Consider the following 24,255-nt stretch of genomic DNA (forward strand, 5'->3'; position numbering starts at 1 on the left):
AGCCATTTTCTTTAAATTTGAAGGCTTTTCTGTCCAACAGTAGAAACTTTGCACTCTTGACTTGAAATTTGTATTTGATTTCAAAGAGAGCGTTACTATGTTGTCACAGTACCTTTTTATGTGAAGCCTTGCTAACTGATATGTTCTCCCCTTGGTCTCTAGCAAATTAAAACAGCGCTCAAGTACACTTTGGGATTCGTTGTGATTTGTGCACTTCTCCTTCTCGTTGGGTAAGTCGTGATTTTTCATTGTGCCAATGGGAAAAAAAATATTTGAGTAATAATAACTGAAGGTTCATTCAGAAAAATTTAGACAAGGAAAACAAAAAAAAGTGAAGAAGAAAAAAAAAACCAAACAAATGGCCCTTTATGACACCATTGTGTGGAGCCACAGTGAACACCAGTTTTTGCTGCTAGCCATTTTGCAAATCTCCATGGTGTGTACCCTCTGTTATTACTGGTTTTACACAAATACATTTGGTTTTGTTTGTTTGTTTGTTTGTTTTGGTTTTTCAAGACAGAGTTTCTCCGTGTAGTTTTGATGCCTGTCCTACCTGGATTTCGTTCTGTAGCCCAGACTGGCCTTGAACTCACAGAGATCCACCTGGCTCTGCCTCCCGAGTGCTGGGATTAAAGGCATGTGCCACCGCCGCCCGGCCTACATTTGTATTTCATATGTTGTATTTTGTCCAGTTCTTGGTGATGTTCCAGTATTGACACTATTGCCATAGTGTTCTGGGCGATTATAAGTGTGAATTCATCAGTTGATGGTGGTAGGGACTTCTTAGGGGACAGCAGTTCATGTGAGTGGGCTTCCAGGGCTCCTGCCATGATAGTCACATGTTAAAAACGGAAGTCCATGTCTGTAGAGCTCCTGTGTTTGCCTCCTGTCAGATCTTCCTCAGTGAGCTCCACCAGTGAAGTTTTACACGTTGACTTATGCATCTGATTTCTCTCCTTGTTAGTTGGAGATTTTTGGCTTTGTTAAAATAGATCTGATCCTTTCACATTTTTTTTATAGCAGAAAGGTAAACAAAATGATCCTTTGCAATGTCGTGGTTTTTAAAATGTTTAATTAAAATTCTTTTGATATTCTAATACAATTATATCATTTCCTTTTCCCCTTCATCCCTTCAGACCCATGTGCTCACATCCCCTTGGAAACATGCATTAGGTGGCAATATGCTTTTAGTAATTTTTGTTTATAATTTGGTAGGTTTTTAAAGAAATAAATTTTATTCTATGTATAGGATTTGCCTGCATGTATAGCTATGCATCACCTGTGTGCCTGGTGCCTGGTACCTGGTGCCTGAGGAGGTCAGAGAGGGCATTGGACCCCCTGGAATTGTAGTTACAGACAATTGTGAGCTTTCATATGGGTGCTGGAAATTGAACCCAGATCCTCTGGAAGTGCTCTTAACCATTAGCCAGCCTTCCTGCCCATAATTTGGTGTTTTAAGTTTCAGTAAATAACCTAGAATACTGTAAACATTCATTAGATGTAATTGTGAGGAGAATGACATCTGCCAGTGGCCTCTGGCTCCAGAGGACCATGGAGCAATATGCTTGCCATTCAGTTACGTTCCTGTTTCTTTTGTCTGTCTTGCTGGGTCATAAAAGGGGTGCATTGAAAGCCCATACATTTAGGGTTTTGTTATTTGTTGAGCTATAGAATATACTTTTAAAAACCCTTTGCTACTAAAGAAACTCTGAGATTTATGCTAATTTCTCTGATGACTTGGAAATCTTATTAGCCTGTTACTTAGAACAGAGGTCAGCAAGCTGAAGGGATGGATATGCAGCAAATACTTTAGGTTTGCAGTGCATTTAGTTTGTGTGGTTTGTGGGTCCTTTTGTAGCTCTGGGGTAATCATAGGCTGATAAACAAAAGCGACAGTAAAACTCACATTTGCATAAATACAATCACTTAACATGGAGCAGAGCTCTGATTTAGAATGTGACTGAGAACTGCCAATAAAACCACTTATCTCTACAGAGGCCAGAGTAAAAGAATCATGATATCTGGGACAGTGCTCTTCTCGTTACCATATATAAAGATTTGAATGAGGCATACCTTTCAGTTAAGTGATTTATTGAATTTCTTGAGAATTTTTTTAAATTTATTTTTTGTTTCCAGTATATCTCCGCTGCAATTTTCCCTCCTCCACTCCTTGCAGTCCCTACCCCCACCTCTCCTCTTCCCTGCATTCGCTCCCCCTTCTCCTCCTCCTCTCCCTCTTCTGTTTCCCTTCAGAAAAGAGTGGGCCTCCCAGGGATAACAGCTGAACACAGTGTAACAAGATACAATAAGACTCGGCACAACACCTCATAGCAAAGCTGGGTGAGACACCTCAGTAGGAGGTAAAGGTTCCCAAGAGCAGACAAGAGAGTCCTAGACAACCCCACTACCACTGATAGGAGGTGTGTATGCAGAGGACCTAGCTCAGACCCATGCAGGTTCTGATTGCCAGCTCAGTCTTGGTGAGCACTTGTTAGCACTGCTTAGTTAGTTGATGTCTGTGGGCCATGTGCTCCTGGTGTCCTCAACCCCTCTGGCTCCTACAATAATACCCCAGTTTCTTTGAAAGGTTTTCTTGCTGATAAATCTGTAGATAATTTGTATGGCCAGTGTGTGGTCTAGATTTTTTTGTAGCACTTGAGGTTTGTATTCGTGCTAGATCTTAGGACCAGAAATGGAAGCTGATGGTCTTTGTTCTCAAGGTTCACATCCAGGATTCATGTAAATAGATTAATTAGTGTATAAGCCTCCAATGAGAGATGTACACGAGGAGCTGTAGGTGCTGAGGAGCAAAAGTTTTCTCTTCCTTGCAGAATCAGAAGACTAGGAACGAGTAGCAGTGGAGCTGAAATGTGAATCGATGGGTCAGTTAGTTATGTAAAGAGAAAAGGTGAACGGCGTGTGAACGGCATGTGAACGGTGTGTAGACGGCAGTAGTTTGCTTGTGCTACCATAACAGAGTGCCACAGACCAGAAGTCTTAAACAGTAGACATTTAATTTTCACAGTTCTTGAAGTAAGAAGTCTGTGATCAAGATGTTGGCAGGTTTGGCCTCTGGAAAGAGTTCTGCCTGGCTCACAGATGGCGCATTCTACTGACATTTTTTTCTGTGCTATGTGGAGGGAACTGTTGGGTCTCTCCACTTCTTTTAAGGATACCAATCTTGTGGGACAGGGGCTCCACTCAGCTGAAGAATGACATGAACAATATGTGACTTTAAACCACGTTTCCCCTCAAACTAACAAGCAAACAACCAACAGACTACAATGTGGTGTTTCAAATGATCACATAGACTGTGGACACATGATATAGACAGGTACATAGGCTCTGAGTCTGGTGTGCAAAGTTTAAGAAATAGTGAGTTCCATCCTACTAAGCAATGAGAAGAGATGTGATTAGCACGTAGAGATGTGTGATTGTGATTCCAGGGAAATTAATATATATGACTCTGATTAAAAGTCACAGCCCTATAAAGGATGCCTGGACAGGGCTCTTAGGAATTGTGTTTGTGAAGTGATGTGTTAAAAAGGTAGCAAGATCAGCTAGGTAAGCCACTAGTGAGAGGTGAGAGGAGGGTCTGATAGACCAAAGAGAGCAGGAAGGAGCAGATGGGCCATTAGGAAGAAAGATAGGACGTGATGTGGTGATTGAGGGTAGGAGGTGAAAAATCTTGTGTTTGATTGCACTAAATTCATCTTTTCAATTTCATGTCCCCAAAAGTCATTAATTAGCTTCTTCTTTGCCTCTTCCCAGTGATACACTGAATTAAGCTAGTTGTTTTTCCTAAGCAGCTTTTCAGGTTTATTATTTTCAATAATGAGAGGGGGAATTCTAATCTTACCATGTTCCCATTCTGTTTGCTACGGTGGCTGTGGAAACTGGGGTGCTCTGTTTTTGAGAAAGACAAATTAAGAAGGTATTGATTTGATTTGGCTGTATCTATCCCATTAAACTACAACTCTTGATTGCCATAAATCATTTTACTAAATGCCTGATAGTCTTTACTGTTTTTGCCTCCTCAAGACTGATGTATCACATCATTATTTTATTTCAGTTGTCTCTTTAAATAAATATTGTTAGTAATTTTTGAGAATTTCACTCAATATATATGATCAAATTCACCCCACAATCTTCCCCTTAACTTCCCAGATCTATCCCCACTGCCCTCCCTCTCCTGACTTCCTATTTCCCCCTATGAGCTGGCTGTTTGGAACTTTGGGCTTACACAGGGACACTTTGCTCAGCCTGGAAGGAGGGGACTGGACCTTCCTGTACTGAATCCACCAGGTTGAATTGAATCCCCAGGGGAGTCTTGGCCCTGGAGGAGATGAGAATGGAGGGGAGGGGCTGGGGGGAAGGTGGGGGAAGGAGGGAGGACAGGGGAACCCATGGCTGATATGTAAAATTAAAACACAAATATAATAAATTAAAAAAGGAGAAAACAACAACAACAACAACAAATGTAATAACTTATGGACTCCAGTTTGTGCCTTTCATATACTTCTGCATGTGGGGCCATCCACAGGAGCATGGTCAGCCTACCAGGAGCTCAGCTTGAAGGCGCACGGACTCGCCCTCACCCGGAAGCCATCAGCTGTCCATAGAGCCCCAGTTCCGTGTGTGTGCTCATGAACCCTTTCCTGTGCCGTGTTTGGACTCTGGCTGGCTTTATCATGTGCAGAGTATGTGCAGCCACCCCAGCTGCTGTGCGTTCATGAGTGCTGTGTTCCTGTCATTTCCAGAAGGCAGTGGATGGTTGCATCTGTCTTCTCCAGTCTTCCTACCTTAGCCTAGCACCATTTAAGAGTTAAACTTACACCAGTGCACATTGATCATTACTACCTTTACTGTATTGGTTGTTAAATATTTGAGTACTGTTGTTTAGGATTTAATTATAGAATTATTTTTTATTCTGCCTGTTGATATTTCTCTTTACATAAATTTATTTTGGTTCTGTTTCTTAATGATTAAATCCCAGCGGTGATGTGACTGGGGAAGGGCTTTGAGTCTCTGCTCTAGTTTCTGCCTAACGAGTGCTAAGTCTCTGGTGGATTCATCCAAATAATTAACTTTTCCAAGTCACCCTGACTTCTGGTTTATATCATTCTTTTAAAGTTTAGTTTAAAAATTCGAGTCATTGGGCATTTCCTCTGGGGTTACTCTGTTACTTTTGTCTTGTTGAGCAGTCAAGCTCAGAAGCTGGAATATGAGGTTCCTTGAAGCTAGGGCTAGTGGTCTGTTCTGTCAGTGGACAGTATTTTTTAATCATCAAATGAAGTTTTTGAGAATGAGTGCTACTTTTAGGTATTTATAATAATATGTCCATATGTCTTTATTATAGTTAATTGAATTTTATTTATTTATTTATTTGGTTTTTTGAGACAGGGTTTCTCTGTGTAGTTTTGCACCTTTCCTGGAACTTGCTTTGTAGACCAGGCTGGCCTTGAACACACAAAGATCCACCTGGCTCTGCCTCCCAAGTGCTGGGATTAAAGGTATGCTCCACCACCGCCCGGCTTATGAATTTTTTATAAAATATATATTTTTCTATGCTTACAGAGTGATTATTCCCAACTAAAATTTTCAAAATACACTTTGTGGGCTGTCAAGAAAAAGTTGTGCTTAATTAGGTTATTACATAAGTAGTCTTTTCTTGCTTATTCTTTTAAATCTTAGTAGTTAATGATTAACACTATTGGCATATAGTGTATAGAAGTTTTTTTTTTTACAGGTTATTCTTTTACATAGAAGTGAGGAAGCTACCTATACAATATATGCTTCTGTTTGGCTTTCTTGCCGAACAATAAATGAACATTTTGCATTTATGCTTGTATTTTTGAGTCGCTACTTTTCTTTCTAAACGTGGTAAGAACTAAAGTCTCCAAGATTAAGAAGACTGAAAGCAATGTGAATCCTTAGGGTTGCCTTCCACGAGGTGGGGATTGAGCTCGGGGCCTTGGTGTGCTAGACAAACCTGAGAAACACTGTACCACTGACCTCATCTGCAGCTGACCTCTTCAGAATTAAATAACCCGACCTATGCATCCCACTCATCTTTTTATACAAGCTGGAGTAAAGGTTTTTAAAACTAAAGTTTCAAAATGATTGCTGTTTTTGGAAAATATTTTCAATACAGATACCTTAACATACCAACATATATTCACTTATATATATTCAATTCAACATATTCATTATTTCTTCTGTAGAAAAAAAATGGATACATTCTACTGCTTTTCTTATAATTAAATTAGTTTAGGAAGGAAGTATGAATGTTATTTTTAGCCTTTAGAGTGATTTCTCAAGGACATACCTTAATGTCTTGATGTCTTGGTTTATTGTTCTGGCCTAGAAAATAAATTGGCTATTCTGTTTTCCATTTCTTCTTAGTGTAAGCTCTTGTAGCTGTGCTTCTGTTTCAGGGCTCCTCTCACTTGTAGATTATGAAATAAAAGAGAAACATGTATAGTATTTGTATTGGGTAGGATCTTGATATTGAAAAGATATTGAAAAACAAAAAGCCATCTCTAGTTTCACTGTATGATATTTACTGTTTATTATGATGCATTTTATTTCAGTTTGACAAATAAATATATTGAAATAATTATATGTATTTATTTTCTGCTAATTCAACATAGAATTTTCATATAACATGGGTCAGAATGAATATGGGAAATAGTTAGTATGTAGATGAGAAACTCCTCATACCTCTGTGTCTGGTATAGATTTAGTATTTGGAAGAAGAATTAATTTTTCTTTTAAAAACCTCTTGAAACTTGAATTTCAGACCATTTTCTTTTATTTAACTTATTTATTTTCACCTTTGTAGTGCTTTTGTGCCACTGAATCTTCCAAGCAACAAAAATTCTACAGAGTGGGAAAAGGTGAAGTTCCTGTTTGAAGAACTTGGAAGTAGTCGTAAGTATTGAAAACATTTTTTCAAGTAACTCATATTTTGTGTTGCTTGGGATCTTATGAAAATTAGCAAGTTTTTCTTTGCCTAAGAACTTAACTCCACCATTCTTTCCTTCAATGAGGAGGTTTACATCATTCTAGCTGGCTTCCAGCTATTGTATAGATAGCTTCCTCGCTTCTGCATAAAGCTACCATGTTATAAAGAAACTAATGTACAAAGTATTTCAGTGGAATCATTATTTTAATGTGATCTTTAATTCTTTTATATAACAAAATAATATGTTAAAGAAATATTCTGGGCATATTGATTTTTTTATTTTAAATTTTTGATAGAATGTTCTATGATGCTACTAAAAATGGGATAATATTTCATTGAGAATGTAAATTTTGTGTTTCATGTGAATTAAATAATGTTTTACTGTAGATTTAATGTCACCAAAACATGTCAGGATTGCTTTTCTTGAAATTCTAACAAAACAAAGCCTAGGTCATACTGATTAGGTTAATAATTAAAGATTTCTTTAAAATTCTTTTAGTTGTGTGCAAATGGAGGGAGGGCATGGACATGTGCACATGGATATGGGGGGAGGGCAGAAGTGTTGGACCCCCGGATCTGCTGTTATAGGTGGTTGTGTGCCCATACCCCCAACCCCATGTGGGTGCTGGGAACTGAACATCGGTCCTCAGCAAGAGTTGTAAGAGCTAAGAACTGCTGAGACATCTCACCAGCCTATGAACTAGGATTCTTAAAGGGAAGGAATGGGCAAGTTCAGTTGATTGCATTTGCAAAAAAGTTCCTTAGTCTTTGAAAAATAGCTTTCTCATTAGAAAGAGAGATCAGGTAAAAGAGTTAAAATATTACTCAAAACTTTATGTGTTTGAACATAGCACTGAATTCCAAACACATGTAGAACCCTAGCTTCCATAAACACTGTACCAAAGTGTTCTTCCTTTGTATTTGCTCTCTCACAGCCCTGTACATCCTTTGATCAGCCTTCCTGTTTTTACCCAGAGGGTGCATTAAGTAATGATTGCCTTGTGCCATGGAATCTGCCATGCCACTCTTAATTTTCTCGTCTTTCTTTGGATACTTCATCTTATCCACCACAGTCCTTAGTGTCCCCCGGCAGCAGCAAGAGTCAGGACTGCAGAGCGGATACAGCTGCAGTCACTGTGGGGCTGTGGCCTTGACCCACAGCTGCAGTCACTGTGGGGCTGTGACCTTGACCCACAGCTGCAGTCACTGTGGGGCTGTGGCCTTGACCCACTGCTGCAGTCACTGTGGGGCTGTGACCTTGACCCACAGCTGCAGTCACTGTGGGGCTGTGGCCTTGACCCACTGCTGCAGTCACTGCAGGGCTGTGGCCTTGACTCACTGATGCACTAACCAATGCTTTTCTTACTGCTCACTCCTTTACAGCTTTGGATTGCTTTCCTGCCTCAAATATCAGTGCTTAGATGGCAGCATTATTGATTTTTGTCATTTTCTCGAAATTCTGTCTCTCTTAAGTCTCGGTTTTATTTTGTATTAAATCTAAAATGACACATTTTACATAATCTAGATATAGTATCTTTTAAAGCCTAGTTTAGTTCTCTAGCTGTATTTGTGTGTGTTTGTGGGGGGGGTGTATTTAGAATGTCTGTGTGTCTGTGCATCACATACATGTCTGGTAGCGTGGAGGCCAGAGAGGAAATCTTTCCCCCTGGAACTGGCATTATATATGCTTGTGAGCTGCTGTGTGGGTGCTGGGGATTGAACCCGGGTTCTCAGGAAGAGCAAAAGGTGCTCTTCACCACTGAGTCATTTCTTCAGTTTCTACTCAAAAGTTCCTAATTTCCAGTCTCATCTCCCCCATCCCACTTCCTGTATGTGTTAAACTGTTTCAAAATACGCACTTAGTGTGTTCTGAAACAAACATGTTATGCACATGCATATTCATATTATGTAAATATTTGGAATACTTCATCTTATCAATTCTAAGTTGTGTTTTTTCATGTTGTTTGTGTGTGTGGTAAATGCACGTGTGTAGGGGACTGGGGCATTTGCTCATGTGTGTGCATGTGGAGGCCAGCAATTGACAGCAGATGTTTCCCTCACTTGTTCTCTTCATTGTTTGAGTTACAGTCTCTCCTTAAACCTGGAGCACACTAGTTCAGCTAGACTGCCTGGCCATCAAGCCCCTGTGATCTGCCGGTCTCCACTGACTTACCTAGGGTTTAGGGTGCATACCACCACATCCACTTTAACTGAGTGGAGGAGTTCCAAGTGTAGATGGAGTTTTCTCCAGTCCTGCCTGGCCCACGGTCAGGACAAATCTCTCTCACCGGCCAGTCCTGCAGCTGCTTAGACCCAACCAAGTAAACACACAGAGACTGATATTGATTACAAACTGTATGGCCATGGCAGGCTTCTAGCTAACTGTCCTTATATCTTAAATTAACCCATTTCTGTTAATCTATAAATTGCCAGGTAGCTCGTGGCTTACCGGTATCTTAACATCTGCTTCTCATCATGGCAGTGGTGGCAGGATCTCTCTGCCTCAGCCTTCCACTTCCCAGAATTCTCCTCTCTCCTTGTCCCACCTATACTTCCTGCCTGGCTACTGGCATCCACAGCATCCAAGTTCAGGTCCTTATGTTTACACACTGGATACTTTACCCCCTCAGCCATAACCTCAGACCTACCTTGGTATTATAAACATTTTCTGTTGTTTCTTCTGTGACAGTCAAAAAAGTTGACATATCTTTGATTTGATAAAATATAGTTTCTAAAAGATTTATTTGTGTATGTGTGCATGTATGTGCGTGTGTGTGTGCATGCGCATATGTGTGTGTGTGTGTGTGTGTGTGTGTGAGAGAGAGAGAGAGAGAGAGAGAGAGAGAGAGAGAGAGAGAATTTATGTATGCTGGCCATATCTGTACCAGTACCATGTGTGAGTAGGTACCGGGGCAGCCAGGAAAGAAGTGGAGTTTCAGGCAGATGTAAGCCACTTGATGTGGGCGGTGGGAACCAAACTAGGTCCTCTGGAGGCTCTTATCTTGACCCTGAAATGCAGTTTAAAAAAACTAAAGCTTAAGGATTTGCCCTGACTCATGAATTTGTTAAATGTTTTTTATGTGTTAAATAAAACTAAGATGAGTTAAAAGATACATTTTAGTTCATTAACCTTCATGATCATGTTACTGTTTAAAATCATATTAATAAAAACATTGCAGTTGTTTTCACAAGACCTGCTTTTAATCCAGACAAATCTAAACTAAATAGGACCTATATTAATAGTGTGGAAAAGATATTAGTCTCAGTTAACAATAGCTATGTTTTCATAGTATTTCTTTATGTGACTTGATACAGTTTTGTTCTACTGACCTTTCTAGCTTGTTAACATAGCATTCCTAATTTCGTTTGGTCTGTAGGGTTTTTGTTGCTGTTGTTGTTTGGAGTATTTGATTATTGTCACTTGCTGATTTTTTTGATATAGACTCTGTTCTGGTTTGATTTTTATTGCTGTGATAAAATCCATGGCCAAAAGCAACTGTGGTGGAAAGGGTTTATTTCATTTTCCAGCTTGTAGTGCATCATCCAGGGAAATCGAGGGAGGAAGTCAAGGCAGGAAGTAGAACAGAAACCATGGAGGATCGCTGCTTACTGGCTTGTTCACCATGGCTTGCTCAATCTGCTTCATCCAGGATCACCTGCCCAGGGTGCCCAGGATCACCACCCACAGTAGCCAGGGTCCTCCAACATCAATCCTTAATGAAGAAAATGCAAAATGCCCTACAGACTTGCCTACAGGGCAGGCTGGTAGAGGCATTTCCTCAGTTGAGGTTCATTCTTCCCAGGTAGCTCTAGCTTGAGTGAAGCTGACAAAAGAACCAATCAGCACATGCTCTCCCCTCCCCATGTATCCCAGAATGGCCTCCACTCTTCATTCCATGCTTCTCCTCAGCATTGAGGATATAGGTGTGCACCACCACCTCCAGATAGTACAGATACTATTCCCAGTTTTCATGTCAAATTTTAATATAGTTTTGACTCGTGTTTGCTTTGCTTTTCCTACCAGTGGGCAAGCTGATCCTCTCAAGTTAAAAAATGAAATATTGCTTCATGTTATTTCTCTTCCTTCCTCTCCCTCTGTTAGAGGGCCACCCCTGCACCTAAATCTCAGAGAACATCACTGAAGAAGGATGGGGTATTTGTTAGACCCAGAGGACCAGACAACTTGCTGTAGATATGACGGGGATGCCACATACATGAACTCTCAACAATATGGTTGCCAAAGCAAAACCTACACAGTGATGATAGAAGTTGATGTGACATTTAGGGGAGTCTCACAAGGCCATCCCTAGAAGAAGAGCTAGGTGATGAGTGGCTGCTGAGAGAAGAAGAATCCTTCTCCAGGAATGAGCCCCCCCTACTAGGTAATCTAGTTCCAAGAGGTCATCCCTAAATCCATGTACATAAGGGCAGCAGTAAATGAACTTAGTAGCCTATATATGTGTAAGGATAGAAGAGATCAGAACTTGAGCGGGCTTTGAGACTGGAGCCATGCCCAGAATTGGAGGGACAGATGGAAATGATGTAAGTACACTACTCATATGAAACTCTCAAAACAATAAATTTAAATAAAATTTAAAAATCTTGAAAAAAGTGAAATAAACTCTAAAGATTTTAGCCTACATATAAACCAATATTTTGAAATTAAGGAAAAATTAACCCAAATTATCAAGACTAAGGGAAGGCAGGAACAAAGAGAAGGGCAGGGTGTTCCTGTGTAGTTTTACGAAGAAGTCCAGTCATGGACTAGGGAGATGGTACCTCGGTGGGCAAAGTGCTTGTTGTACCAGCGTGAGGACCTGCGTGTGGACACAACCACCAGCGTGAAAGGTCTGTGACGTCACCACAAATAGCTGGGGACAGGTGGGGGAGCCCCCAAGCTCGCTGGCCAGTAGGTCTAGATGATCAGTGAGCTTCAGATTCAATGAAAGACCAAAGTGGAGAGCAGCAAAGGAAGAAGACACACAGTGCTGATGTTACAACTCCAACCTCACACACACATGTTCACACATGCACACATACTCCACATACCCCAGCACATACATGTGGGCACAAACGAAAAGGTCCAGGCAGTCTTTTCGTCATCTTTTTGTGCATCTAATAATTTGCTGATTTTTCTTCCTAATTTTAAAAGGTGAAGGAAAGGCAGTCTTAGCTGATCTAAAGGATTGTGTAAAGATTAATTTATAAAGAACTCTTTAGAAATTCCTCTTTCTCTCTCTCTCTCTCTCTCTCTCTCTCTCTCTCTCTCTCTCTCTCTCTCTCTTTTTTTTGTGGGGAGGGGTTTTTTCGAGACAGGGTTTCTCTGGATAGTGAAATTGGTGCCTGTCCTGAATCTCACTCTGTAGACCAGGTTGGCCTTGAACTCACAGAGATCCGCCTGGCTCTGCCTCCCAAGTGCTGGGATTAAAGGAGTGCGCCACCACTGCCTGGCTGAAATTGTTCACTTGAATAGATTAGCACTGGAAGGACACAATAATATAGATATATATTTGTTCTTTTCCTTCCTAATGCCTAAAGGAGCCTGAGTTCTATGTTTTATATTGCTATAATAATATAAACATCGCAGTAGTAAAAATGTCCGTTAATGGTGTTTTTTCCTCTTTCACAGATGGCTTAGCTGCGCTGTCATTTTCCATTAGCTCCCTGACCTTGATTGGAATGCTGGCGGCCATCACGTACACAGTAAGTGCAATGGGACTGTCTGAGCGTCACCTGTGTAGCCATTTTGTTCTTCAATCATCTCTTCCCATCCTGTCCTCTTGAACTTCTTGGTGCTCTCTTGATTTCCACACTTGAGAGGATGATCAGTTTTCAGTGGTCACAGTCATCTGTTTGCAAAATTAATATTGAGAAAGGAATCAAGTTTTTCCGGAAATGGCAAGGGATGGTAAATGACTGCTTCATATACAGACTGTTCTTTGGTTTAGTCAATTTAAAAAGCAAGGGGCCATAGTCAATGTTCTTTCTTACCCCTTCCCCACTGAGCTATATAAGCAGCATTTAAATTATCTGCAAGCTTTTGAGATTAAAGAAGTTATGCATAGAGCATTCTTGATTCTTGTAAAGATGGGAAATACTGTTCTTTTGTAAACATTTTTTGGATGTCTTTCTTTAGGCATAAAAGAAATGGGCTGTTGCTCTAGTGGCAGAATTAAGTTATGCTACATGATCATTCATGTTTGACATAATTAAAAGACCTTGGGCTGGCAAGATTGCTTAGTAGGTGAGGGTATCTGCCACCAAGACTAACATTCTGAGTTTGATTTCTGGAACACATGATGGAGAGAATCAACTCTCACTAGTTATCCACACACATGTCCAAATACACAAACACAAATAAATAAATCTATAAAGATAATTTTAAAAAGTAGCCTAACAAACATACATTTAAATATCTTGAGGTGCTTATATATGTACTTAGTTTTATTACTCATTTTCAATTTTCTGTTTTAATTTATTGTAAATAAGGAATTTGCAATCTGCTAGTAGTAGTGACTCACAGAGTATGTTTGTAACATGTTAGTTATTGTCTTTTATAAAGGAGTCGCATATTGTAAACCAATCAGGAGTCAGACCTGGGGCTGTAGTCACTGTTCCACCTGGTCTTTCATACTGATGTTGAGTTTGTTTCTTAAGTTTCTTGAGTCTGTGTCTTCTACATTAGATGGGAATAGAAAAGATTTCACAGGTGTTTGTGAAGTTCAAGAGGTATTGCTTATGGAAGTGCTTTGGTGATTACAAGGAAATGAGATAAGCAGTGGATGAAAGATGAGTCCAGAGAGAAAGTAGAAAACATGTAATGCCATTGTCCAGAACTATAAAATACCCTGCTCAGAGTCTGCTACAGTTCTATGGATTCTTAAGAGATACAAGATTTCTGAGTCTGAGACAAAAGACTTTGGTAATCCATCAGTGGCACTCTATGACTTGATGCTGTCTTGTTCAGGTTTCCTGGGTTTCTGTTTCCACCAGCAAGTGTGAGTAGACTTAAAGGAAGCATGAGGTGAGGTGCATTCCAGAAAAGGAGTTCTGGCTCAGGAAGCTGAGTCATTTATGTGGACAGTAAACATGGCTGCCCCTTGCTCCAAAGGAACATGCTGGCTGTGCTGCCAAGGCTGTTTGCTCCACAGATGTCCTTAAAATGAGACCACTGGGGCGTGAGTGGGAGGAGGAGTCAGGTGGCACCTGACTTTCATTTTGTGAGTGAGGAGGAAAATGAGTGAAGTCACTAAGACCATTTGAAAGACACTGCCTGCAACAACGGCGTTAGCATGTAGAGGAATATGTTTGTAATGCTTTTAGTTAATTAATTGACTTTACTTTGTTCATGGGTGTTTTGTCTACATGTATGTGCACCGCTTACATGCTGGTGCCTGCAGATGCCAGAAGAAGGAACCAGATCTGGAACTGGAGTTGTAGATAATTGTGAGCTGTCGTGGGGATGGTGGGATTGGACATAGGGCCTCTGCAAGAGCAGCCAGTGTTCTTTACTACCGAGCCATCTCTGCAGCCCACAGAAAAATATGTTTAGTGTTTCATGTTGTTCAATTGAAACTTTGAAAATTTTCATTTAATCATTTAAACCAAATGATCATGTTGAATTGAGATATTCTTTTTTTTTTTTTTTTTTTTTGAGCTGAGGATCGAATCCAGGGCCTTGCGCTTGTGCTCTACCACTGAGCTAAATCCCCAACCTGAATTGAGATATTCTTAGAGCACTTTTTCTCAAATAAAGAAGAGTGACCTTAAAGGTAGTGATAAAATAAATGGAGGAACTTATCTAGGATTGGAACCAAAGGCACAGAGGCGTCTCTGAATAGGAAGGAAGGGCTGCTGAGTCCCAAGGCCAAGGCAGAGGATTCTGCGAGTAGTGTGGATTCAGACTACCTCGGAGTTACAGCTTTTTTTAAAGCTGAACATACAATATAATGGAGGTTCTTACTATGGATCTCACGTTCAAGAATCTCCTAACCTACTTTTTCATCTGTTTCTTCATGATCGAGGTGGAGTAATATTTCAGAAATCTGATGTGATGGTTTAACTAAACAACATAGTCTTAGAATATGCTGACCACCTGGGAAATAGTTGTTAACTTTGCTAAATATTTAGTTTTATATAAACCAAAGTGCAATCTCTACTTCTTTCTTCTCTGTGTGACAGTAAAAACATGCACAAGGCAATTATATCATGAAGAGTGAGGAAATGAATTATTCAAAGATGTGCAAGTCAGAGATGTATTCATAATTGATGGTTAGTTGGAATTGGGAGGATGTGGAAAGGGAATAAATAGCATTTAAATAGCACCGAAACTGTGCTTGAAGCACAGGGAGAGACTATTTCATACCTAACCCAGCGCTTGGCTCATTTTATTACTGATGTTGAGAGTGGAAGGAAGGAGAGCGTGTATAGCTGGGTTAGTGTGTATGGGGTTTATTTGTCACCTGCTGTCTGGTCACGTGCTGCCCTGGGAGAAATGGGCCAGTAATCTTAACTTTATTAACATCTAATCAGAAAGCATCACCAATTCCTTTGAAAATTAATTTAAAAAAACAACTATTTGTAGATGGGTGCCTTTAGTGTAAATACATAATTAATATCCTAGTTATTGTGTTTGTTTACAATTGAGCTACAGAGTTTTCCAACCTCATTATGGAAAGGCTTGATTGGTCTTTTGTGAAGTGTAGTGTGAAAGAAGGCAGGGTAGGTGTCCATAGAGGTGGAAGGGATTTAATTTTAACTTAAGTATCAAAGTGGGAAATTAAGATGTAGAGTACTTTGACCCTGAATATAAAGTCAACTAAATGGAAAATTATGTCTGTTCCAGAATTTATAGCTAATTGTTAATATTGAATTTACAGTCATTTTATACCAACTAAGTGTGGATTTCATATATATATGAATTTCATGTATATTATGCATTTAATTTAGTTTAGAGACTAGTTGATTATTTAAATTTCACTTAGCTTCTGACATTGTACTGTATCCTAAGGATTATGTAATCGCACACTCAGTTTTAGGAAAATGATGTACTATTTTAGTCTGCTTATTATTTTAAGCTTAAGTTGAAAGGGGATCTGATGCCACTCAGACCTAACAAATGAAACCTCTGGGGATAAATATCTATGTAGATATTATAAATTTTCTTGGTGTCACCAAGTGGGGAAATGTTGAATGAAGATATTTCCATACAAATTATGGCCAGTAGTGTATGTAGAGACAAGATTGCTAACTGCATACTCATCAGGGAGATTTTAAGATGTCCCCTAAGGTGCTCATAACTAATAAGCATATATTCTCCTACTCTGTGTACATTTACTAGAGATTGGTTATTCGTGGCATGTGCAGTAGCAAGTGTAATACAGTATTTTCCTTATGCTGTGGAGAACTGATAATGTGTCTGTGTTTGGAATCTGCATTGAAGCCGCTAAGGTGCCATTCTGTGAATTCGCATTGTTTTGGTGCTTTTTTGTCTCACCATTTGAAAGGAGAAGAATATACATACCTGTATATACCTCAGTAGGAGAACGCGGAACGGCATCTAACTGAGGCTCTCCCTCTAAGAACACAGAGCCCCTTCCCGGCCTCTGCCGAAAGCTGTGCGGTTGATTGTTCAGTGAAGGAATGTTCGTTTGCTCTGTGCTACTTTCTTCTCCTCCGGTCTGTGTGGACTCTGTGTCACCCCTGAGACTATCGTAGACCTGCAGGTGGGAGTTAAAGTCAGTATTGTACATCAGCGATGCTGGTAACTCAGGGAGGTGACCGTCCCTAACTAGGGCTGAGTTTGCAGTGTGCTGGGGAGTGCAGTGACCAGGCTTGTGTCTCAGCAGCAGGTGTAAGGTGGGCAGTGTCAGGACACTCGGACTTGACTGCGGCACATGTGAGACCCGTGTGTCCTGCCTTATGAGGAAGGCCCGAGGTACAGCACTGTGGCCTTGAGTTATGGGTCGACAGTGCATGAAGAGTGTTTGTTTGTTCTTCGTGTGCTTGTTGATGTTGAACCTTAGCAAAAGGCCGGGAATCCTGAGTTGGCAACATCATCCTAAACAGGGGAGGAACATATAAAGGTTTCCATTCTAAGCTGAGCAGTGCAATAAGATGGAAGAAACGTTTGAACTGTATGTATCATGTTTTTGAACAACTGTAGTTGTTGATTTATTCTTGGAAGCAAAACAAAACAAAACAAAACAACAAAAATTGGAGGCAATTAGGGCTAACCTAGGAGGTGTTTTAAACTCCAATCCTGTTAGACTTGTCAATTTCCTAGAAATCCACTCGAGGGCAGTAGTAAGCAATAAAAATGCTTTTATACATTTCCCCTCTGAAGTATGAAGATAAATTCAAAAGATTATTTGGAAACCTTAATAGTTTAAAATGTTTATTTCCAGTTTACTAAAATCTAAACAACCTAGTTAAATTTTTGATAATCATTGAAACTTAAGCATGCAATTCAGAAGCAGGCCAAAGCTGGGTAGCCACGCCAGTGGTTACTATCTTGTATTTGCTCCCTTCAGTGAGACTTCAAAGAGAAGTGGAGTGTCCTGGTGTCCTTTAAAACAGGTTGTCACCAGTATTTTTTTTTCTGAAGTACTTTACATGACACTGCTGAGCCGTTCACATGAGCTCTTCTAGTAAGTACATCAGTGTGTGTAGGAAAATAACTGTTAAGAGGTCTCTTCTTACAGCTTTTTAATCAAGTACGATCCTCATAGGCAAATTATTTTATCTGCTTAGTAAATGTTTTAGAATAAAGACAGGAGGGTAAAGATTTGCCAGCTCATCTGAACATGTCAAATAGTCTCTGCTTCTGTTACTCAACTCTAGCTTAGAAACCTGATTAGCCAAGTTTGGCAGACCAATAACGTTAACTGCACATTGTTATTTATTATAAGCAAGGCACATGTGCAAATCAGAGGAAGTGCCTCAGATGTGGTGCGATTCCGCTGACTTGAAATGCACTGAAACTTCCTAATGAGGTGGGGTAGTAAGTGACATTCTAGGGAGGGCACTGCATGTACTCAAGAATGGTAAAGCATAGTAGAACTTGAAGTGGGTCACCAGAGTGGTTAACAGTGGTGAACGATTGGGGAGAGACCAGGTTAACAAGATGATAGAAATTTGAGATTACGACAAGAACTCTAGTTCATGTTAGGAAAGGAATAAAACTCCTTTTTAAGGCAGCCTTAAGTGAGATTTGGAGAAAATGTATAGTGTGTGTGTGTGTGTGTGTGTGTGTGTGTGTGTGTTAAAACTGGATGGATGAGAAGCGCTCTGGCTACAGCGGTTGAGGAGGATGCTGCTCTTTCTCCCCTTACCTTCTGCATTGACCCTAGAAGCACTTTCCCAGAATCCTCTCCTGTGAGAAGATTTTGAATGATCCTTGTGAGTCCTGGAGACTCTTGAAGGTTATTAATTAGAACATAGTCTGGTGTGGGTGGAGCGTGATCACTTTGGAGCAGTATAGAAGATGGATTTGAACTAGGTCAGACCAGAACAGTCAGGCAAAGGTACGTAGCCTGGGCTTTGCCGGCAGACTGTGAATTGGGAGCATGTTGTAAATAATGACTAAAACAATAGACTCCTAGAGAAACAGTACTGGAGTTAACATGTTAAAGAATTCACAGCTGTTCAGCACAGGATGAGCAACTCAGTCCATGCCCCTTCCTGTCTACAGGGAGAATGGGTAAGGTACTGTGGTTGTGTGCTTCGAAGGAATAGGAAAAGGGTTTTAGGTGACAAGCTTGCCTCTGGTTCAGAGTCTGTTGATGCAATCACGAGGCAATGGTTGTCAGTGTTTCTGAAGTACTTAATGTATCTGCATGATGACCACATAGTGAATGAAACAAAAAGAAAAAAAAGAAAAAAGGACTGCTCCCAGGTATGGTGGAGGGGGCAGGTTCATTGTAGACATGTGAGAGAGCGTAGCAGCAGCAGGGACCTCTGGGAGAGTACGGAGTGGACATGACCCTGGGCCGGGCCATGTGAGGAGAGGGGAGAGGGGAGAGGGGAAGAAGAGGGGCATGGGGAACCAGGGGCCACAGCCAGGAGGCCCAAAGGTACAAGGAGCGTGGGGAACCCAAATGGTTGAATTATATAGGGAAGAGCAGCCCAGCCTCCCGAGCTGGAGAGTTTTAGGGGTCTGGGGATGCCAGCGAGGAGGGACCTGTAACAGGCCGGGACGAAGGATGCAGGGGGAACCTGGTGGCCAGGTTTGCTTTGATGTGTTATGTAGGCACCTCAGCCATTAGTTTGAAACCTAGCTAACACAGAGCAAATGCCATTGAGTTTCATGTTGATGGGTATAATAAAAATATCATTTGGGAATGGAATATGGAACTGAGTGGTTATGTTTATTTTTAATGTTGGAAATTAATTGTTGAAATGTATTTGAAGATTAATGAAAAGTTTGGTTATTTGTACATAGAATATTAAGTTGTATATAAATAATTAGTCTTTTCATCAATTATTAGGGATATATTCTAAGGATTTACTCTATGTAATTGGAGTAAATTATTTTTATACTAATGAAAATTTATACTAGTAAAAATAATTTTGTCGGCTTTTACATTAACTCTTACTATGTTAACATGATTAGTCTGAAGTTGTAACTTACCACTCTGATAAAGTCTGACTAAGTCGTTTTAGAAACAGAACTGCATGCGTGTAGCTGGAGGAAATAAAAGACCTCTGAGATGAGGAGTCTGATGGGCAGTACGGACATGTCGCTTTGTGACCGACTTTGCTTGTTCACTGCTGCTCACTTTCAAGTTATTACTCTGAAGGACACCATTTTTGAACCTGAAAATTGCATATCAAATGTTTTGAGTAGCTTTATTAAAACATGGTCATGTTGTTCCTTTCAGGCGTATGGCATGTCAGCACTACCTTTAAACCTGATAAAAGGCACTAGAAATGCTGCTTATGAACGCCTGGAAAACACTGAAGACATTGAAGAGGTGGAGCAGCACATTCAAGCCATTCGATCAAAAGTGAGTTCCTGGCTTGGCATTGGAAGCAGAGTTACCTTGTCTTTGCCATGACCCTTCATGAGGAGTTTGCCACTGACAAGCCCAGCGCTCTCTGAATTCTGTGCAACAAATGCTTCCAGGATTCTGTCCCTGTTGCTGTCTTTTTATCTTCTGTGTAATATATAGGATGCTAGCAATTTGACAATTTCTGTTGGTGGTTTAACAACTAAAAAGAGCCTGCTGTTGCTTATGATCAAGACTTCTCCAGTTCTCAGTCACCCTGATTTTATGTTTAATAATTTATGTTTCCTTGCCTCTCTGAGGTTCAAATTTGGGGTATTTGTTGAGCAGTTAAGGTTACTTTTAATTTTATGTGATATAAATATATTTCTAAGAATATGATAATGGTTGTTCTTCTTCTGTCATCTTCAAATACCACATACACACTTTTTAACAACAAGAAGGGCTTATTTAACTACTCATCTTAAAGGTAGAGTGCATCAGGTTAGCATGTTGTGTTAGCCAAGCAACTCTTTTGTTTTTATCTGTTTATCTGGGCATGGTTGGGGGTGATGGGCACATGCCATAGCACATGTGTAGAAGTCAAATAACAGCTGTGGGAATCAGTTATCTTCTTTGACCGTGTGAGTTTTGGGGACTGAAGTCAGGTCGTCAGACTCGGCAGCAAGCATCTTTCCTCACTGAACTGTCCAGCAGGTCCTGGAGCTGTTGTTGATTCAGGGATGTGAGTCTGCATCTCTTACCTGGGTGGGTCACGACACAGAGAAATGAGCATGCTGATACTTAGCTGGCTTTCTCTTTTTTCCCTGTTCATCAAGTCTGAGGACCCCAGCCCATGGGGGTGGTGCTACCTGTATGTACGGGTAACCTTTATTTCCTCAGTCCATCCTCTCTAGGGTAGTCCTCAAAGACATCCAAAAGTGTATCTCATCAAGGCTGTACACGTTTGCCTAAGTCAATAAATTCACAATGAAATTAAACCATCAGAAGTCCAGCCTCTATAAACATGATGCCCCAAAAGATGACTTTAACCCATAACAGTCTACCTCTATCTCACTATGAAATGCAACTAGTCTGTCTTTAAGTGTCCCTGACATCTTAACAGTCATAACGCTGCTACAATGTCTCAGTCCTGAGGAAGGAGGATGCAATCTCTTCACTATGAGACCTTGTAAAATAAGTCAGGTCAGTACCAACATACAATGGCATACGGCAAACATTTCCATTGCAACAAGGAAGAACAGAAAGATAGCAAGGAAGGTGGGCAGACACCAACCCGAAGTTCCAGGCTTGGCATCTAGGGCTCACAGTGGCATCATCTCCTAGAATGAGTTTGGGTGGCTCTGCTCTTCCTACTCTGTTACTGGTAGCACATGTCACGTGTGGGCTCTTTGGCTTTGCTTCTACTCAGTGTCTTCAGCTTTCCCCAGCAGATGTCTCACGTTTCTGGCAGCTCCAGGATCGTGGAGTTTCCATTCCAATTTAAGCTTTCCCTTCACACTTCCATGAGCAGTCTGCTCAGGAGCTCTCTTGCAGAAATACCAACCCTGCTACATATTGCCAGGCCTCTGTGACTTTCTGAACCTTGCTGTAAGCCTAATAATCTGCTCTTGCATCCTTTGTGCTTGCAGAAACATCAGTGTGAGTGCAATGCTACCTTCTGATGCCAGCTCAAGATAGAGCCTGGTCCCCTGAACCACATATGCAGTGGCCTCTGTGTATCTTTGACAACCTAGGAAAGCACTTCCTTTGATGGTCATTTCCCGGCAGAGTGCTCTGAAGGAACTATATTTTCAGGCATCATCTCTCAGATGGATTTGAAGTATTACTTCTTGGGATTCTCAATGGGCAGAGAGTTGCCTTCCAGCCCCTTTCCCACCAGCCAATGCGAGCCTGTGATTACTCTACAGTGGTACTCTTCACAAACACTTATGGATGTTTGTCTGTGTCTATCTTGGTCACAACTTTGAGCTCCTCATGTTCCCTTCCTCCCTAAACTCTTCATTTTTCATGTCTTTCTGCTCCGTCTGCTCAGCATAAATCTGAGAAGAATGAGCAGTAGTCCTATCACAGCCTGAAGGATATGCTGTCTTCAGACTGTCTTTACGACACACTGCACTCCTTTACTTCAGAACTTAACCTTCCTGAAGTTTTCAGCACCTGGGCAGATTGCAGCCGGTTTCTTTGCCAAAATGGAACCTAAATGGGCTCCTGCTGGAGTCCTGTTGGAGGCACTGTTGCCCTCTGGAAACTCTTGAGCCCTGCTTTTACTGTCCAGCATTCTGGCCTTCAGAACTCCGGCTGGAATGGCCCAGTAAGATAAGCTATGAAGGAGGTTGGTTGGTCAGGAGGGCTGGCACAACCGTGGAGAGGTGTTTATAACTGCAGGAGGCTCATCTGAAAGGTAGTCCAGGCACCATCTTCACTTTGATCTTTCAGATCGAGGCTGCAGTAGCATGTGCTGGTGAGCGGACACTTTGGACCGTGATAGGAACAGTACGGCTGCCCTCCCATTCTTAGTGGCTTTGCATGTTTAAAGTAGAACCCCCAGTAAATGCCCTTCTAATAAAAGCAGGTGTGGTCTGCATCCTTTCTGGGTTTTTTTATGGAGTGCTTTTATGAATTATTGTGCTCACATATCTTCAGCACGTAGTAGGAATACTGCAGCACACATCAGGCAGCTCCTTTTCAGCACAGGCCTTGGGCTGGGCCCGTGACATGGTTGTGTGCATTGTTTGAGTTGTGCATTTGCCCGGGGAGTGTGCAGCCTTAGAAAAGCTGCTTGATTATTTTGTTAAGACTTTAATGATTTGAAAGAAAAACCCTTTGATTTTGTTCTATTCTTTGTAGAGCAAAGATGGCCGGCCTTTGCCTGCGAGGGATAGACGTACCTTAAAGCAGTGTGAAGAGAGATTACGGACGCTCAGGAAAAGAGACCAGCACTTAGAGTTCATTGAAAACAGCTGGTGGACGAAGTTTTGTGGTGCCCTGCGCCCCCTGAAGGTAAAAGGGATTTTAAAAAATGTATTATCCCCTCAGTATTTTGCAAGCTTCTGTAGTGCCTCTTAGAGAGGTTGGGTCCTCCCTTGGTGGTATTCCACCACCGAAACTTAGGAGCCTGGACTCTGGAGTTGAAATAATCCAGTTTGAGTCACGGCTGTGTGATTTGGTGGTTTGAATGAGGCACGTGACCGTCAGAGACCCGCTGGCCCCCTGTAGCGTGTCGGGGAATTCAAATCAAAGTGAAGTAGTATGATGCTCGGGCGTGTTTTGAGGGTCAGTACTGTGCTGCACATGGGAGAGTGGGGCGCATACTAGGGCTCAGCAACCCTGCCTTCAAGTGACAGCTTGCCTGATAGATGAGCGCTGAGAAGTATGTAAAGCGCTGCTAAAGAACTGGAAACCATTACTCTCTCCCTTCCGGGATCCGTTGTTTGCCAGCTTCCATTCTTGCCACTGTGGTGCCTGAATTTAATACCGGAGGCAGTGATGGTGACTCAGACTGAGAAGTCACTGACACTGTTAGCTGCAGATCCAGGCATACCTTTTCTACCTGTGGGGGCCTTCAGACGTCTGAGTTTCATACACAGTAATGTGCAAGCTGGAATTTATGGTGCACAGCATAGATCGACTTGAAGGTAGGTGTCAAGGTAGAAAACAGGTTGGCCCAGATTTTAAGATAAATATTTCAGACAGGTGTAGGTGATATCATATGCCTCCAATCCCTATATTTGGTAGGCTGGAACTGTAGGATTGTGAGTTCAAGGCCAGCCTAAGCTACTTGGTGAGACTGTCTCAAAAACACAAAGTAAAATAATGTTTCAGAGAATGCCATAAAAGATGGGTCAATCAGGTTGAATTTTGTTACTATTTTATTTACAACCTTAAAAGCTCCTCTTTTGACTTCTTAAAAATAAGAATATATTGTCCGTGAAACCAGCTCATTCTTGCTGACCGTCTTTTGGTATGCTTGCTTGTGTGGTGATATTTTGTTTGTGCTCTAACAAATAAAGCTTGCCTGGAGATCAGAGTGCAGACCAGCCAGCCACTAGAAAGCCTTCTTACCTCTGCTGAATCCTCAGACCGAAAGGGGGCCCTGAGCTCCAGTCTCCTCCTGCCTTATATTCTTGTCTCTGCCCAGCCATATCACTTTTTGTCTCCACCTCCCTAGTGCTGGGATTAAAGGTGTGTGCCTCCACTGCCCAGTTCTGTTTCTCTTATAGACTGGTTCAATCTTGTATAGCCCAGGGTAACCTTGAACTCCTGATCTTCCTGCTTCCT

At 41.2% G+C, this 24,255-nt stretch overlaps 1 protein-coding gene across 1 annotated transcript in view; it reads left to right on the plus strand.

The window, feature by feature from the left end:
* The window catches only part of Lmbrd1 (LMBR1 domain containing 1), an 89,627-nt gene that overhangs the window by 31,517 nt on the left and 33,855 nt on the right, over window positions 1-24,255 (plus strand). Inside the window, exons 5-9 of the mRNA XM_036167717.1 lie at window positions 163-230; window positions 6,845-6,933; window positions 12,597-12,670; window positions 19,849-19,974; window positions 22,825-22,977. Of these exons, the coding sequence (XP_036023610.1) occupies window positions 163-230; window positions 6,845-6,933; window positions 12,597-12,670; window positions 19,849-19,974; window positions 22,825-22,977 (510 nt within the window). The remainder of the gene's footprint in view (window positions 1-162; window positions 231-6,844; window positions 6,934-12,596; window positions 12,671-19,848; window positions 19,975-22,824; window positions 22,978-24,255) is intronic.

This window comes from Onychomys torridus, chromosome 18, assembly GCF_903995425.1.
Source record: "Onychomys torridus chromosome 18, mOncTor1.1, whole genome shotgun sequence".
Classification (NCBI taxonomy): Eukaryota; Metazoa; Chordata; class Mammalia; order Rodentia; family Cricetidae; genus Onychomys; species Onychomys torridus.